The sequence below is a fragment of the Nanorana parkeri genome, unplaced genomic scaffold, assembly GCF_000935625.1.
Source record: "Nanorana parkeri isolate BGI_ZX_2015 unplaced genomic scaffold, ASM93562v1 scaffold175, whole genome shotgun sequence".
Classification (NCBI taxonomy): domain Eukaryota; kingdom Metazoa; phylum Chordata; class Amphibia; order Anura; family Dicroglossidae; genus Nanorana; species Nanorana parkeri.
This window is the reverse complement of record NW_017306443.1, coordinates 1,591,181-1,609,248: the sequence shown is the minus strand read 5'-3', so window position 1 is coordinate 1,609,248 and position 18,068 is coordinate 1,591,181. Positions and strand designations below refer to the sequence as shown.

The following is an 18,068-nucleotide window of genomic DNA, read 5'->3' as shown; positions in this document are numbered from 1 at the left end:
CACATCTCTATAGTGACCTTGTGGCGAAGGAGCTGGGCGTCTCGGGCAGACGTCACAGCAAATCCCCCAAGTGATGTAACAAGCCAAAGATCAATTAATTTTGCGCTCAGCTGCCCAAAACTGCCTTGCTATGTCAAATATATCATTACCCTGTGACTGAAACATTACAATCTCAGTTTAATCTACCCTTTTATGTTCCAGCTTCACAGAAACAGCATCCAGTTCACTGACGGTTATGACCTAAAAGAAGACATCGGGGTGGGATCATACTCTATTTGTAAAAGGTGTATCCACAAGGCTACAAATATGGAATATGCAGTAAAGGTAATGTTGTTGCAGAAAATGGAAAGTCAATTCAATTTAGAAAAGAGAAAACGAATGCAGCCACCACATCTTAAGGACCTTATTTTTTGGAGAGGGTGACTGTTTCCATAGTCCAGCAGAGGAAAACTGGTCAGAATGCACAACATGCTTGAGATTATAGTACAGCTGAGGCAGCTTTATCAGCTATTACAGGAAGGAGCACACAATTTTCATCAGACCAATAAATATCTTAATTGACATGGAACATTTATAAAGAAACGAAACATGGGGAAATGTGCTTGTATTGTAGAGATGTCAGGTGTGGGTTTTTTTGTGCCTAGACACCGAACTGAAAAGTTTGATTGTGGCACTCCTTTATCATTATTCCGTTTTAGCTTTGAAAATTTTTTATAAACAAAATGTTCGCAGTTACAGTGGCTGGGACTTGATGTTGATTCTTATATGCTGCTTTTTTGAAAAAAAAAATTTATTTTTATGGATGCATCCATATTTGAAAGGTAATCATCTAATCAAATCCTCTAATTTATCATTAAAAAAAGAAAGAATAAAGTACTCAACAAAAATCCTGAAAGGGCTATCTATTTCTGCTCTCAGCTAATGGCGTGCAAATGGTGGGGACCATCCTGGGACTCGCGCTGCCAATGTACATAAGATGTTGATGTTTCTGAACCCTTTTTTAGACATCTATTCAAGTACACATCCTCCCGGTTTTTGCTTTTTTAATGTATTTATTTTTATCAATTCTTTTATTAAACATTCTCCCGTTTAAGCCTGGTGCATTTTGAAAGTTAACTTTGCAGGAATTTTATAGCAAGGTACCTGCACATATATTGGAGGTCCCTGCTCTATACAGTCATGAGGCTGTGTCATTTTTCAAGATGCTACCACACCACTAGATTTTCCATTTTGCCTGTCAGTTGCAAGATCATGTAGGCCTTGCTGTATATTTTTGAGGGAGCAGTGATTTGCCTTCACAGTAAGGCAGATCTGTTACATTTGTCAAAAAAACTAATATCTTATGTTGACACTGACTATTATATTTCTTGGAGAAAAAAAAATTGTTTGACAACCATACTAATACATTTATTTTCCCTGCTGACCTGGACTATTGTAAATGCTGCTCAGGATAAAGAAAGCAGATGGTTTGTGTGAGAGACTTGCCCTTGCCTCTGCCGGGATAGTCATCAACAACACAAAAGTAGAAACTATGTACAAAATGACAAGCTGGATTTGCTGTAGTCCCACTAGTTCTCTTTGCAAAGCTGGATTTCTAATGCCTTCTACTGCCACATTGATCAGCACAGAATAGGTGAGAGAAATACAGCAGGCTAGTTTTTCCTTTATTCTGTCTCCAGGTGCTTCTGTGTGCTGTCCCATATATTGTTAATGAAAACATGGCAGAGAAGTGACAGGAAAGCAAGTTCTAAAGAGAGGCCACCGCACTCCTTACCGGTATGCCCCTTGTAGATGGGTGCAGAAGTGGCTGCAGATAGCGCCGCTATATCCAAGTAGAAATAATATATATCCAGCACACCAAGATTTAAATATCCAAATGTGTCTTTATTGACGTGTACATCTGGTCACAAACAGACAACATTTTGGGGCCACTTGGGGTCCCTTTATGAGGCCTAGTATAATGACAAAGTGACATGAGTACTGCCAATTTTTTTCTTACTGGCTATTGTCATCATTTATGTTTCATTTCTAATGCAGAAAAGAGAGAGCTTCCATGGCATCCAAAAAGCATCCCTTTAGGTCAAAAGCGGTTTTAGACAAGGTAGAAAACAGCGCTAGTGATTCATAGATAGAATCACATGCATAATTGAGTGATAGCGATTCGTGGGGAAATTCGTCATCAGACACTGAAAGTGACGACAGCGACGATTCTGTGACCGAGCTCAGTGATGTGCGAACTTGGTGCTCTATTGACTGTGGTACGCATCAGGCTGCGCCCCCATTTACTGGACCATTTTTTACATTATATTTCGTTTAAAACAATTTACCGCTTTGGCATGCAAAAATACTGCATAATCAGACCGCTAGGTAGGTTAATACCTGTTAAATTATTATTATATATTTTTTTAAAGTGAACCTGTACTCAACTTTATGCTTCTAAAGTTAAAGTCCTAGCATGCCAAAAGATTCTTGCCTCTAAAACTGAGAGTGCCTCAGTGGCCAATAACAGTGCTGTCATTGAACAGTTGAATTGTAGTTGTCGGTGCTTTTTGAAGTCAGAGAAAATCAGGTCTCAGGAACAAAGTGATACTATATCAGAGAAGTGCAGAAGCAGCTTTTCTGGTTATTAAATGTGATAGGCCTCTGTTGATATCTGATCTAAAATGTTAACGGATCTTTTCTCTGTGTGTGAAAATGGAGTGAAGTAACGGCATTGGGTTTGTTAATGTACGTAAAACATAAATCATTAGTAATGCTATAATATTTTCTGTTTTAGATCATTGATAAGGGCAAAAGAGATCCAACTGAGGAAATTGAAATCCTTCTGCGCTACGGACAGCATCCTAATATCATCACGTTAAAAGATGTAAGTTGGTGGAAATTATTAGTTCAAGGCTAACCAAATCTAATCTTTATAAGAGCAATTAAATGTCATAGCATAGAATAACTGGAACTTTTTTCAGACCCAAGAAGCCTCTATAGTGTGATGGAATGGGAGGTTTTTGAAAATGTTGATGTTGGCACCATTCATCATTTTACCCATAGGATAGAAAGAGTTATGTATAGCCTGCAACTGATGATTTTAAAATAATAGCCATTGACGTTATGGCAAGTCTGTCTGTTAAAGGTTGCAATTTCAGTATTGAAGTCCTCCACTTTCATCTTCCTGCAGCACATCACATCTGAGCCATCCAGATATCATTATACTCTTACATATCTAGAGGACTTTTGTCGACTGGAAAATCGTACACTTTATCAGGGAAAGGTTCCCACTCTTCAGAAAGGGCCAACAGAACCAGGCAACCACATTTAAAGCAAAAAGAAATAGGTGCATCAAAAGTTTTTGACAGAATTTAAATTGGTTTAAAGATGTTTATAAGCCAATCTGTCAGAAAACCATGCACCAACTGCTATTGCAACCCTGCTCCAGGAAAACTACCATCATAGAAATACCCACTAGGCTGCCATTTGTGACCTCATCCTGAAAATGCTAGTTTTCAGGCTGTCACGCTGGCCTTCTGTTTTTAATAATTTTTATATATTGGTTAAATATTCTGCTGAAGGGAAACATTGGTGCTCAGACAGGGCTGCTGATTGACCATTTCTTATAGTGTCTATTTCACAGCGGCTTGAGGGACTGTGATGACGTGGACCCGAATACTGGCAGTATTTCATAACTTGATCATTCTGTATGTTAGTGCAGCAGGATTGTGAGAAGAGCTGGAGATGATTATATTTTCCTTAATGCATGGAATGAAAGCGGTCTGCAAATTGTGATGGGGAAGCTGGAATACTTTAGGGAGTTGCTTTCTGCAGCATTGTTCACGACTCACAAACTCATGCATGGAAGAGTTGTGGTACTTCTTACAGTGCTTTTCACATATCTTGCATGGGAAGGTTATAGTATTTCTTTAGAACAGCATTTCAGATCTAAAACATCCATGATTTCTGGGAGAAAACTGATTCAAAAATGATTCTTCATAAAATTACAACCTTTTCAGCTGTTACATTTCAGTACATGGTATAAACGTAGTTATAAAACCAAATTAGGTTCTCGGAGTTATTGCTTGCACATTGTAAATTTTTCATACCCTCCCCCAATCTATGCATTTTAATTGATATTGAAAGGTGATCATATGTATGTGTTGTATTACAGGTGTATGACGACGGGAAGTATGTGTATCTAGTAACCGAACTTATGAAAGGAGGGGAACTTTTAGACAAAATACTACGACAGAAGTTTTTCTCGGAGCGGGAAGCGAGCGCTGTATTGCACACGATAACCAAAACTGCGGAATACCTCCATTCACAATGGGTGAGATGCAGTGAGGTCAATAAGCCTTAAATGAATAGTTTAGGAAATGGTCAAACCTTGATTGGCATTGTAGGATTTCAGCTTGTTTTAGCTTGGGTGGAATAACTTAATGCTAATGTTTTGAAGCATGCTACATACATTAGGAGCTAGTTATTGATTTCTTTTTTACAATTCCTTTGCTTTAAAACCCATCTTGGGGTAACCCTAATACACTTGCAGACCTGCAAGGATTACCTGGGTAGTAGTATTGTCAAGAGGACTTTTACGTACCTGATCCCTGCTTTCCCTGGCGGTCGTCGATCACCCCTCTCCTGTCTGCTCCAGCTTGTGGACTGTCCCTTAGTCTCATGTATAATGCAGAGCTCTGGGCCCTGTATTAGATGTGATGACGTCAGCAGGCCTCCAGCCTCCTGAGTGGAGGGAAAAGAAGGCCACCGGCGCCAGCCTTGGAGACAAAAGGAGCTGTGATTGGTGAAGTAAGAACGCTTTACAAAGGTCTCTCAAACAAAAATTAGCTGTTCACAATTCTAGTGCAGAGGGTAGCCCCACTAATTGGGTAGTTGGTAGGTTGTTTTTTTCTAACTGGAGATGGCCTTTAATGATGTGATACCCCTTCACGACCCATGACGGGGTGCAAAAAATGGGCCTTTGTTCTTATGACAAAACAGGGAAAAATACAGAAGCAAACAGTACAGGATTTTTTTTAAAAAAACTAATTCAAATAAAACCTGTCTGTATTCTAGAAATGATGCATTTCTGTGTTAAATAAGTATTTGAAAAATTATACAAATAACAAAGAAAAAAACATAAAAATGACCAAAAACCATGATATTTTTGTTTTTGGAGTACCCGTCATACATGTTCATAGTGTAATGTTCCACTTTTGGGTCGCGACCCACGAGTTGAGAACCACTGCTCTAGACTCTATACACACACTGGTAGGTAAAGTGGTTCTGAAGAATATGGTTTTCTTTCCAGGTTGTACACAGGGACTTGAAACCCAGCAATATTCTTTATGTGGATGAGTCTGGAAATCCCGAGTCTATTCGGATCTGCGACTTTGGCTTTGCTAAACAACTCAGGGCAGAAAATGGATTGCTTATGACTCCGTGTTACACTGCAAATTTCGTTGCTCCAGAGGTAATGGCCATTTCTGTCATTAGACTGAATACAGTTTTATTCAGATGGGATTTTGAATTCCTGTCTAAATCCTCCTTTTCTTTCTGGCTGCACTTTGTAGTAACATAGTACACCTCATCTGATTATGGGGCATATCCCAGTCCTTGTAAAATTGTGTCCGTTCCTGTACACAAAGGTCAGATTTAGGTGGAGTATTGCCATGTAAGCTGAAAACATACTTTAATATACTTTTATATTTCTGTCCTTGATTTTGTAGAAATTAATATATCCAGAATGTTTGTGAAATTTTCCTGTTTATCTTCTAATAATGTATTCCCTACCACTGCCAGGCTTAGCCGGGTAAATGCTCTTAATGTTTGAGATTTTGAGGTCAAACTCTGTCCAGCAATGATTGCACAAACTTCATAGGGAAAGAAATAATGCTAAAATAATGAGTCTTTTCCTTCTCACTCTTCTGCAGTAAGCTTGATATAGTCAGGCAAGTAGCAGTAAGCTTTATACAGGCGGGCAAGTAGAGATAAGGGATAACTTTAATTGGGGGAATAAAAATATTTGACACTTGTACTGGTCATTTAAGCAAAGTCTAAAGATTACTGGCTTGCGGCTGGAAATATACTTTGTGGTATTATACTTTCATAAGGAGTTTTAAAGTATCAAGGAACTCTGTTGTAATGCAAATATTTATATGGTACCTTACAGGCAATACTTGAATGTATTCAGATTCAAAATGTATTCAGGGTGACTGCTGGTGCACACTTTTAAAATAGATGAGCCGGCGAGATTCATTGTTTACATGCAGCTCAGGACCAGTAAACTGAAAATACATTGCACTTCCAAGTAAATCTGTCATTTTAAAAATAAGGGCCTGTGTTGACAGGCTTTTGTTTGCTTTTTATGAATTTTGCATTCCCATACAAGAATATGGGAATGCAAATCTTGCATGAAGTAGACAAGGAGAAGGTCTACTGCAGGACAAATGCACCTGTTGGTGAATTCTGAAAGATCTAAGTAACGTCACAAACTGATGCCAATGACACGTTTGCTAGAAGGTGCACAGTGGTTATTCACATAGATAATTTCCTCTGTGCCCAAATGGCAGGCCATTCCAATCGGTCAGAAGTCAGACACTTTGGAGTAGTGACACAGCATGTCCTCACTTCTTGCTTCCCTTGTATGTGTGTATGTAAGCATGCTCGGTAATTTACCTTTATTATGGTATAGATACCCTCTCGTTAAGTGTAGAATAGAGTATTAGACAAATGGACATAAACATTGAAGCCAATATGTTTGTTTTGTAATCCAGGTATTAAAGCGTCAAGGTTATGATGCTGCATGCGATATCTGGAGCTTGGGTGTTCTCCTCTATACCATGCTAACCGGGTGAGTCTATGTAGATGGCTGAATCTATTTTTCAGCTCTAAAATTAATGGGGGTTTTTTTCAATTTTGTGTAACAATTATTTTTTGTTGCCTAAAGTGTGCCAGTTTATGTCAGAGAACAATGGGCCAGCCACATCATTCCCTTCTCTTATAGAGCTTACACTGTTAAGTCCCTACACACTCATTCAGACTCGCATAAACCGTTTTTGTGCATACCACATATAAAACTTACAAAATGGCAGATAGTGATCTCTGTGCTAACCAATGAACTACTGTGATACACATGTCATCACCATAATTCAGTTTCCCCCCTCTAAGGACATGTATGCTTCAAATAAAGTAATATATAGAGTGCACTTCCCTGATTTGTTTACCAAGCTGGGACAACTTGTCACATTACTGAAAAACAAACACTGACATTTTCTGCCTTAGTTTAGCTTATAATTCAACAAAAAACATCTAAAAAATATTCCCTCACAGGGATCCTGAAAGTGTGTCCAGGTAGAGGACCTCATGCACCTGACCTGCATGGAAGAACACTGCACATGGTCAGTAGCTGGGAGAAAAGCTGGCACTCTAAAGACTCCTGTACACACTAACTGTAATCCATGTGATGTGTGTCAGCACTCCACCCACATTGTCAAGGAGTCTTTTGAAACCTGAGTGATAATTGCTTGTATTACCCCCCAGTAAAATGTGCAAATGTCTAATAAAGATTGCATGCTATGCTCCAAGGAGGTCAGAAGTGGGCTGTGTATAGCAAAGTTGCAAGTGCTGTGCAGTTATACACCGATATCTCTTCTCCCCCAAGTTTTTTCCTTGTTCACTTCCAGTTACTGTAAAATTATAGGTCTCATGTTCAGGACTTTAAAATCTGATGATGGAAATTGAGCACTGGAAAAGTTCTGTGGCCAACCAGCTCTTGATGACTATTGTCTTCTGTTTCAGATATACACCTTTTGCAAATGGACCAGATGATACTCCGGAAGAAATACTGGCACGGATAGGCAGTGGAAAGTTTTCTCTAAGTGGTGGTTACTGGAATTCAGTCTCCGATATAGCCAAGGTTTGGACTTCTCTCTCTTCAAATCAATATATTCCACAGTCTGTTTAAATCTTTATTGCAATCATACTTGGTTTTTGGTATTCGTACACACACTTTTAGAACCCACTCTAGAAAATTCGCCATCACATTTACATAGATATTGTGACAAATGTGTATATGTATATGTTCGGGCAGTGTCTGCTTGGTTCTTTGTAAATCTTTTCTATTAAATGCAGTTACTCATATGAAGGAAAGTTCCATGACTATATTCACTTCAAAATGCTTCAGAATGTAAGCCTGCTAATATGCAGTCCAGTGTTCCCTGGTTCTAAACCTCACCTGCAGTTGTCAAAGTGGTAGGTTGCAATCATGTAACAAGAGGCTGCAGATCTTATAGCGGCACTGTAATGTCAGTGTACAGCCTTGCATGACTTGTCTGTGCTATATAGATACCTGTAATAATAGATTGCAGGCTCTGCCCCCATTGATTTGTACTTAATAAATATAATTACTCACCTGGTATTATTTTCTCACAGCTCAGTCACATAACATACACAGTGTATGTTGCTTTTTATCCCATGCCTCTGTGTGGAGTAGAAACTGAGATACAGACTGTGACAGGTCACTTCTCTTTCCTGACCAAGCTCTGTAAAGGAGATGAACTCTTGATTGGCAGCTTTTATCCCATTGTCTCTGCACTTTCCCAAGATAATACAAGGCCACCTTCTAGCTCTAGTGCCCATGCTGATTCATAGAGAGTGTGCCCCCTCCATCTGCAATCCTGTGACTTCTTCTGGCTGGCAATGAAGAGGAGTGAGCTGTCAGTCTGTAACTTTTTCCTACTGCACACAAGTATGGGATAAAAAACAAGATACATTGTGGGAGTCAGGTGACTTGGCTGTGAAAAATAATACAAGTTGACTTCCTTACCTGAAGTTCAGATATATACGTGCTTAGCTGAGAATGTGCTCATACTTTTATATTTATTATTGATGCTAAAGTAAAGCTGGTACTTTAGTTCCCTCATGCTCCCCAGGTATATCACATACCAGACTAGCATGACTGAAGTCAATATTTGATTCATAATCAAATCTTTTCTTGACTGGCTTAGCTTGGGTGGCTAAAACCGAAGCACCTAATTTGAATTGCGCAGTCAGCATGTCTCCTGTTTTGAGAGCAAACAAACAGGAGATTTAAAGGGGTTCTAAACCCTCCGGTTTTTTTGCCTATATCTACTGCTAGCATGTAGTAGATATAGGCAAGAAGTGTAAAAAAAAAAAAAAAAACGCTTAAAATCCTTTTAAAACTTACCTCGTTTTTGCCGCTCGTTCCCGCGCCGAGAATCAGGAACTGCTCGTACGGCCGCAAAGGATCTTGGGGTGGGCGCATGCGCAGTTCCGATTCTCGGCCGGGAGACGAGCAGAGACGCAAGGTAAGTCTATGGACGCGTGCACCCTCCTGCAGACACCGCTGGATCGGAGAGACATAGCAGTCAGCGCTGGATCGGAGTGACGTCACAACGGTGGAGGGACAGATGAAAACATGGGGAAAGAAGAGGAAGATCGGAAAAAGAGACATCATTTAAGGTAAGTGCTAACATTTACATTGGGGGGAGGGAAAAAATGTTTTGCCTTTTAATGTCACTTTAATTTTGCTGCAACAACCACGGTATATGCCGCTTACAGCATCGTCTAAAACAACTATTTTCTTTATTCTTTTTGTTGTTTTGCTAGGACTTGGTATCCAAGATGCTTCATGTGGATCCACATCAGAGATTAACAGCTGCCCAGGTGCTAAAGCACCCTTGGATTGTACACTGTGACCAGTTGCCTCAGTTCCAGCTCAACCGACAGGATGCACCTCATCTAGTAAAGGTATAAGAATGTACAATGTACAGAATAATGGCAATATTTCCAGTTAATCAGAGTTTAGCATCTGGTGAGCCAGACTACTTTTGTTAGAATTAATCTAGAGTAGTCCATTAAAAATTCCTTAATTTCGAGTTTATAAAAAACCATGTTTGGGTAACTGGTCTGGATGTCAGCCAAATCATCATAATACCTGATATACACTGAGTGGCCAGATTATTATGACCACCTGACGTTTGTAGGCAAATTAGCTATAATTTGGCGCTGAAGTTGCTAGAGGGCCAGGCCATTATAAATGGGGAAGCAGGTTGTTTACCACGACAGTAGAAGTGATTTGTTTCTGAAGATATGGGTAAACAATGCGATTTAACAGCCTTTGAACGTGGGATGATTGTTGGCGCTCTGAGCCATGGAGCGAGTATCAGCAAAACAGCAGAATTTGTTAAATGTTCAAGAGCAGCTGTTGTTAAAGTGTTTAAAGACTGGACTGTCAGCCGAAAATCTGGGTCTGAACGTGCGAATTGTGGCCGTCAGCGACTAGTCAATGTTAGGGCAGAACGGAGAGTAGCAAGACTGGTACAAGACAACAGTGCAGTGTCAGATTCCTCGCATCACCTTTCAACATCTCGTGGAGTCACGAGGCGGCCCAACGAAGTCATCTCGTGGCCCAACGAAGTACTGATGGGGTGGTCATAATAATCCGGCCACTTATCAACACAAAGTGTGAATTGTTGGCAACACTAGTATTACATTTGATGCATACTATTCCACTGGTGAAATGGAAGCAGAAATAGTGTGCTTGTGTCGAGGGGTTGGGATAACAGGACCAGTCCCTCTGCACTTCGGATACATAGTGGCTCTATGGGCTGCAAGGATAGGACCTCCTCCTTGACTTTGTGTTTACTAGGAATATGCCCACCTAAGGAACTATCTAGAGCCTTGGTTCTCAACTAGTGAGTCGTGACCCAAAAACGGTTGGACACATGCCTTCCACTTTTATAGGTGAGAGACTCCTCAGCCTCCCTCTAGCCCAGCACTGTCAGTTTTCACTCCAAGCAGCCATCAAAATATGCCGCCCGGCCCTGCGAGTCAGCGTGGGGTGCGGTGGGCTGGGAGTATGGCCAAAAGGGAACTTCATCCATATGTGCATTGCTTACAGCTCCGCATGTGCCCTGTAGAGGTGCTTGGACGGGACTGAAGTCACATTCGGGCTCCCGGTACCTCTACAGGGCGCGCAATGGAGCTGTACAAACAATGCACATATGCATGGAGCTTCGTCACAGCAGGGGCCCCAGGCTGAGGATCCACTCCAGTTCTTGTAAGGTAGGGAAATTGTGTGGATCTTAAGAAAGAAAAAGAGAGCAGAAACATGTAGCCGATCCGCTCGCTTCTCGATCATCTCCCTGCAGTGATCGCAGGGATTCCTCCCCTCTCCGATCCTCCAGTGCTGAGTGGAGGAACAAACAGGGAGGGGGCGGGCACAGTTGGCTCTGCCTCTAGATAAGGCAGAACCAGCTGTCACTCACGCAGCTGGGTGGACCTCGACAGTATTGTCGGGATCTGTACTGGCTGCGGCAGTCTCACGATCTTGCGGGCAATAGCCCGCTGTATAGTGAGCTTTGGGTCAAGGAAGGAGGTTAGTGTATGTCCTCCAGTGACCCTAAAGAAAACTATGAAAAATACTTACCCCATAGTTCTCTTTTAACTTTGTGACTTTCACTGTCCTTTTCTGTTCATTTTATAGATGACATTTTCTCCTTCACCCTCTCAATTTGCTGAAGTCATTTGTTTATCTTGATCACATTTTTTGTGACATTTGTTTTATACACGGTTTATATGGGCTTTGTTTTTCACTATCTCTTTTCTGCAAACATAGGGAGCCATGGCAGCTACATACTCTGCTTTGAACCTCAATCCCATGTCTCCAGTGCTGGAACCTGTTGGTCGTTCGACTCTCGCTCAAAGAAGAGGCGTAAAGAAGATTACCTCGACTGCCCTCTGAACATAAACTCAACTGACTCCAGAGTGCTAGAGCTGAAGATCTACAGCACAAAACGGAGCCAACAGAGAAGATAGCACATATCAAAAAAAAAAGACACTCCTGCAAGCACATGCTCACTGCCCAGCCGGGCTCTACATCAATGCTGCTGCTTTATGTCTGTTCTCTTACATTGTTGATGTCAACCCTTCTACCTTACTGACTCTGTTGACCAGGCTGTAAAATTACAAATGTAAAACTGGTCCTCCAACAGTGGAGCAATAAGACTGTCATAGTCCCCCCTTTCCTCTCCTCAATAGCATGAACAATATACTGAAACCATGTCGGCAATTATTTTTATAGGGAGCCTTTATCCCCTCAACTCAGTGGCTTGTAAATTCAGTCTTGGAGCACTTAAATAATTTCAGCGCTGAGTTCCTTAAGTCTGTTTTTGTGCCATGAAAACCACTGAGGTCTTTCCATGGCACTCAACTGCCAGTCTCCTTGGCATTTTCATTTAGAGTTGCTGCCTATGTCCCTTTTTGTACTCCGATTCCTTTTTTCTCCCTCTTTATTTTGTACTTTAATGCAGTTGTTCACATGCCTTGTCTTTGCTGTCAAGTGAGTTCAGTGTGTTCTGGTAAAGTGACTTTACTAGAATAGTGCCACCATTTATTTCAGCTTGAATGTAAGGTGGTTCAGCTTTGTTGTATAAGTGTAAGCCTGTGAAGCCATAAGACTGATTGGTGATGGAACTGATATAAAACTCCATGAGAAAACTTGTTTCATGTTGTAGTAACTGACACGGTCGCCATGTTTTTTGTTTTTTTAAGTTTTAGAACTTTTTTTTAACTTTGGTTAATTCATGGGCACCTTTTTTACTCAACGTAAGTTACTTTCAAATGTCGGCAGTTATTTTAAGAGATGAGTTCATGCTGCACAAATACTCTTGCATTATACGATTGTGGTTTGGGTTATTAAAGCTTCATTCAGGGGGGATGCAGATGCAGTTTGCAGCAGACACTGCTGATCTTTTCCCAGTAAGTGTAGTTTGTAGTTCATACAGTAGGTGGTGGATTGATGCAATAAGTGTATACTGAGCTTATCATTAGATTGTAATGGGTATATCACCCCAAACATTTTCTATGGAATTTCCGCAGGATCGATTTAATTTGTTTCCTAGCACACTGGTAACATTTAGACATTAAAACTTGTCTGCTGAAGCTAAGTGTATTATACATTTTTCTTGAAAGAAATATTCAAAATGGTTTTGCCAGTTTCCCGCATTTCCCATTCACAATTCTACATTCTTAGTATTTTATTCCGAAGTTAATAAGTGATCAGTACTTAGACAGCTTAGTGTTTGTGGGCCTCTGTAATGGTGAAATAGTTGTGTGTAATAACCCATGGTAACCTTCACCTGCGTGTCCACAACAAGCAAATGTATGGTTGCTGCACAACGCAGCTCTTACTAGCATGTTATTAAGACAAAAGTAGATTGAACCTAAACTAGCAGTCTAGTTTGGATTCATGCAGAATAACGATCCTCCCATTCAGCAGAGATCATGTGAAATATCTAGGCTTTTGGTCATGTGACCAGCACTGGAGTAAGCCTGGAGCAGTATTTTCTCCATGGATGGCATGTATTCTCAGCCCTTTTATTACTGTCTTGGCAAGGCTGTTGGCTTAAAGGTGCATATAGACCCAAATTAAAGAGGTTTCTGAAACTCCAAATCCCATTTTGTTGCAGTTCTTTTTGTATGGTTAACCCCTTAGAGCAAACTCAAATCCCATTAGGCATCGCCAGACTCTGATAGACAACGGCCTGACTCCCAGAGACAGATGCATGATGGGCTTTGTTGTTTTACCACAGATGGAGGGCCAGAGTTTGCTTTCCCCTTGTTGCTTCTCTAGTATGTTCTTGAGGCAGCCATCTTTTTCACTTGTAGTGCTACCTGTTGGTGAAATCTCTTTCCTTTTTTCTTCCCATTTCCTCCTCACTATACCACTTTAAATGAATCCCCGGGGTGTTGATGATCATACGTTTTCCAGTTTCAGTGCTGCTTAATCAAAGCTGAATCAAAAGTCAAAGATGATGATGATTATTTTCCTTAATGTAACGTTTTTCTGTTTTGTTTTTTTATGAAACAAGTCTGATTTTCTTTTTGCATTTTATGCCATGTAATAATGTTCTCTAGAATGATCACTAGAAGGGGAAAGTGTTGAGGGATGTTACTTGTAGATAAGCTGTGGCAGATAACGAATTACTTTTCTTGTGTGAAAATGATGTACATTAGCTTTATGGCGCAACTTTGAGTCCAACTAAAGGGACATTGTACACAAAGGGATGTAATTATTTTGCAGTCATTGTACTTCTGGAGGGGAGGGGCTGTTTAACTTTTTTTTTTTTTTAAAAAGACAAATCATAGAGAATATTTTTCTACAGTTATGTACAATCTTTCTTTTTATTAGATTTCGCATGGCATGTCAGTAACTTTATCATACTTGAAGTGTAATTATGAATCGCCCTGTGTGCCCAGCCTTCAATACCTGGAAGATGCTTAAAGATGCTTCCATTGCAGTAAACTAGAATGAAACTGTTATAGTACTATGGAAAGATTCTCCTATCGCCTACCTTGAAACAAATGTAACTCTTAATACTAACATGTATCCAGTATGATCAATTCCTAAAGGTAATCATTGCTTGTACATTTCTCTTAATCAGTTTTGTAATCCTCTTAAAAAAATAAAAAAAAGGAGACATTTATATAATAAACTTTCAAATACAAACAGCAGCTTGTTTTGTAACGGATGCTTTTGTGTGCACAGGACGGACAGTGTGGTCTTTAATAAAGCTGAAATCTGTTCAGTAACCTGGAGAGCCAATCCAATTATTCATTCTCAACCAGATCTACATGCTAACTGGCTCCATTCCTGCCCATGGTGTACTTTTTGGTGCTCCCACTAGTCTTTGTGTATTCTAACATCAACTGTTTCATTCTACATAAAATTAGAATTAAAAAATCAACAGGTAGAGAGTTCGAACCCAATATAATAGCATCGCCAAATGTGCAAACCCCGGAGTTCGAGATTGTAGATCTCAAATCCACTATATGATACAAAATGACTCTGCATTAAACGGTGTATTCAGTGCCCATTTTTCTGTTTAATGATCCTGCCAGTAATGAACTCCCTCCACATGTTCCTGACCTAGAGTTACAGTGCTCCCTCAACAGATCCCTGAGCAAGCAGCGTTGTTACCCTAATGTGCCCTACTACTACCGACTGACATGGCAATGCACAGCACGCCAGTGCGTATACCTTGATGACTGTCGGCAGGAAGCTCCTGCAACCGGGAAACACAAGCAACCTGGGACAGACAGTCCAGGATAACCTGGCCTTATCTGAAACATGAGACTTGTATCCTTGTCTTTGACATTTGGCCCAGGTTGACAAAGTGACCAGAGGAAGTGAGGAGGTCATACACAGAGTTAATAAGGAATTATAAGGTTATTTAAAAAAAAGTTTAATACAGCGATGCAAAACAAACTTTTTTGTGGTGGTTTTAGTTCTACTTTAATAGAGACGTAAAGTCAAACCTATTTGGCTTCATTTCTCTGTTGGGTCTCTGGAGTACACTTACTAATGTACTCCTGTGACCCCATGTCAGCATACAGACGGCTACTGCCTCTTATATGCTCACAGCGGAGGTACGCTGCAGCCAGAAAGAATCCCAACAATACTGTTAGGATCCACCCCGCTGCTTGATTGACAGCTGGTTATGCCTCTCTAGAGCCAAAGCCAACTGTGCCCACCCCCTACACGTCTGTCCCTCTTGTGAGCACCGGGAGGGGGGTGGGATTTCGGCAGGGAGTGGTGACAGCTCTCTGCAGGGAGAAGCTGCTAGGTTGAGCCATCAGCAGTTACATCATCACCCAACTCATGGTATAGAGGCGGTGTGTGACAGCTGCAGTGTCCCACTCAAAGTATTGGGAAGAGTATATTTTACTCTTTCAGTACGTCTAAATTTCCAGCATGTACCTCCTTAAGAAAGACTGGAATCTCTGTCGAACTTTGACAAAGTAAAGGTGTGTCTCATTTCTGTTTACCTGAAGAAGGGACCACTGGGTTCCGAAACGTTGCTTTGAGATGTTACACTACCATAGTCAATAAAGAGATTGACTTGGCATCGCTTTGAAGTGCCAGTGACTGGTTTCATGAGATTTGCGGAGGCATCTGCTGTCACTGCTGCACCCACCCTGTTTATTGGGACTTTCCGGTCAGGAGTGCGATGGAATTCTATCTCATAGCAACGAGTGACATCACGAGTGGGACAAGCACGATGTTCGTACAAGTATGCTACAAAGATGACTGAGCTTCCAGCTGCAACACTGAGAAACTGTCCCGCAACTGGGGTCATTGAGACTATTAATACTCCTCTTATACAATGTATTGGGACCCTGCTGAAAAATACTTCTCCTTGAATTTTACACAACTTATCCTATTAGGCGTTCCCGAAAGACTCATCTCTTCAAGGAAGCCTATCCCACCTCGACCTAACCACTGAACCTTCACATTCTCAAATAATTCATCCCCACACAGCTACCTCCTCGTATCATTTCCCCCTCCTCTTTTAGATTGTAAGCCCTCAGGGGCAGGGCCCTTCTTACCATCTTGTCTTGAATTGTGATTGTAATGTCTTCCTTTTATTGTAAAGCGCTGCGCAAACTGTTGGCGCTATATAAATACTATGTAATAATAATAACTGGGAGTTGGGGCTTCTTTCCACCAGCTCGTACATGCACTACTTTTTGCAATCGCACTGCAGAGCATTTTATTACCATGTGTTCCTGTGTGGCCAATCGCACTGCGGGGGTGGGGGCGGCATGTCTGTAGTGCCATAGACTTGAATGCCACTGCCCACTCCCCAGAATGCAAGGAGACTTTTATGTATGCGATCCCTTGCGTTCCGGGCAAGGGACATTGCGGTAGACGGTAGACATTGCTGGTGGAAACAAGCCCTTAAACCTAAATGCTGTTGTAAGCACCTTAGGGTTAGGATGGGCCTATGAATGAGGGCATATACTATGGAGCAACTGGAACCTTTTGGGACTAAATGATCAGATTCAGGTTTTGCATGAGGACATATTAAAGTGCATATAAACTCTTAACAATTCACTTCTCGTATTTGGTCTCTTAAAAATACCATTAAATGTGTTTTGTTATCTGTTCAATAAGTACAATTAAAAAAAAAATCATGTTCATCCTGCCAGAAATTCAGTTCTGTCCTGTACACTATGCAGCCTTTTCTTAATATCTTAATACTCTGTACTTGAGTATCGTTAGTAGCCCTGCCCAGTTCAGCTCTGGACTACAGAACACCTTCCCCTATATTATGGTGATGAGGAGGGGGTGTTCTATAATCCTAGCACACTTCCTGTCCTAGTGTGACAATGGTGATCTTTCATATATACAAAATGGTGAGTGAGCATGGTCACCCTAGGACAGGAAGTGTATTTGTGGCGGGATCACCTGGTGAATATAAAGGTTAAAAGTCTGAAGAAAAAGAAAACTAACACAACCCCCTCATCTGAGGTCTAGTGAGCTGCAATGCATAGTTTTTTTGATCTTGGGTTTGGATAATGGGATATGAGTTAACGATCCTACTAGTACAGTGAACATGATATTGTGTTTTGACGTAATACTTTTAAAATAGAAATATAAGAAGTGGAATATAGAATCATATGTGCTTCGCTTTATTTAGAAGTGGAAAGCCTATAGACAAAGTGAAAGAAAAGATTGGAAGACCCTTTTAACCATATAGGATATTTTACTGAAGATCAAACAGTGATCCAACACGTATCTGGGATCTGCATCCTCTTCTTCAGGACCCACAATAAACATACATTTTCGGCCTTGCTTACATGGGCTTCAGGTTGTATAAGGTTGTGTACAGGAAGACTTTGCAAAGCTTTTGGCAAGCTTTGAGTCGTTTTGTGGAAGCTCAAATTTGTAGAACATTAATCACAGCTCTTAAGGGGAGTGCCGATTGTCACTTTAAGCTACTAGCAGGCTTTATAACTACTTTATACTTTTTAAAAGCCTTCTAAAGCCTGCTGTTTACTTGTTTAACCACTTGATGACCGGGGTGTTAAACCTCCTTCCCGTCCAGGCCATTTTTCAATATTCAGCGCTGCAGTATTTTGACTGACATTTATTCCGTCATACAATGCCATACTGAAATGTTTTTATACAATTTTTTGGGGACAGATGGAGCTTTCTTTTGGTTGTATTTAATCACCACTGGGTTTTTTTTTTTTTTTTTTATTATAGATTATTATGA

At 40.7% G+C, this 18,068-nt stretch overlaps 1 protein-coding gene across 1 annotated transcript in view; it reads left to right on the top strand.

Annotated features, from left to right (window-relative positions):
* RPS6KA3 (ribosomal protein S6 kinase A3) overlaps positions 1 to 12,540 on the top strand; it is a 114,313-nt gene extending 101,773 nt beyond the window's left edge. The window contains exons 15-22 of the mRNA XM_018554844.1: positions 202 to 324; positions 2,777 to 2,866; positions 4,157 to 4,315; positions 5,294 to 5,455; positions 6,759 to 6,835; positions 7,783 to 7,900; positions 9,613 to 9,753; positions 11,624 to 12,540. Coding sequence (XP_018410346.1) covers positions 202 to 324; positions 2,777 to 2,866; positions 4,157 to 4,315; positions 5,294 to 5,455; positions 6,759 to 6,835; positions 7,783 to 7,900; positions 9,613 to 9,753; positions 11,624 to 11,749 — 996 coding nt within the window. The 3' untranslated portion in view covers positions 11,750 to 12,540. The remainder of the gene's footprint in view (positions 1 to 201; positions 325 to 2,776; positions 2,867 to 4,156; positions 4,316 to 5,293; positions 5,456 to 6,758; positions 6,836 to 7,782; positions 7,901 to 9,612; positions 9,754 to 11,623) is intronic.
* Positions 12,541 to 18,068: the final 5,528 nt, after the last annotated feature.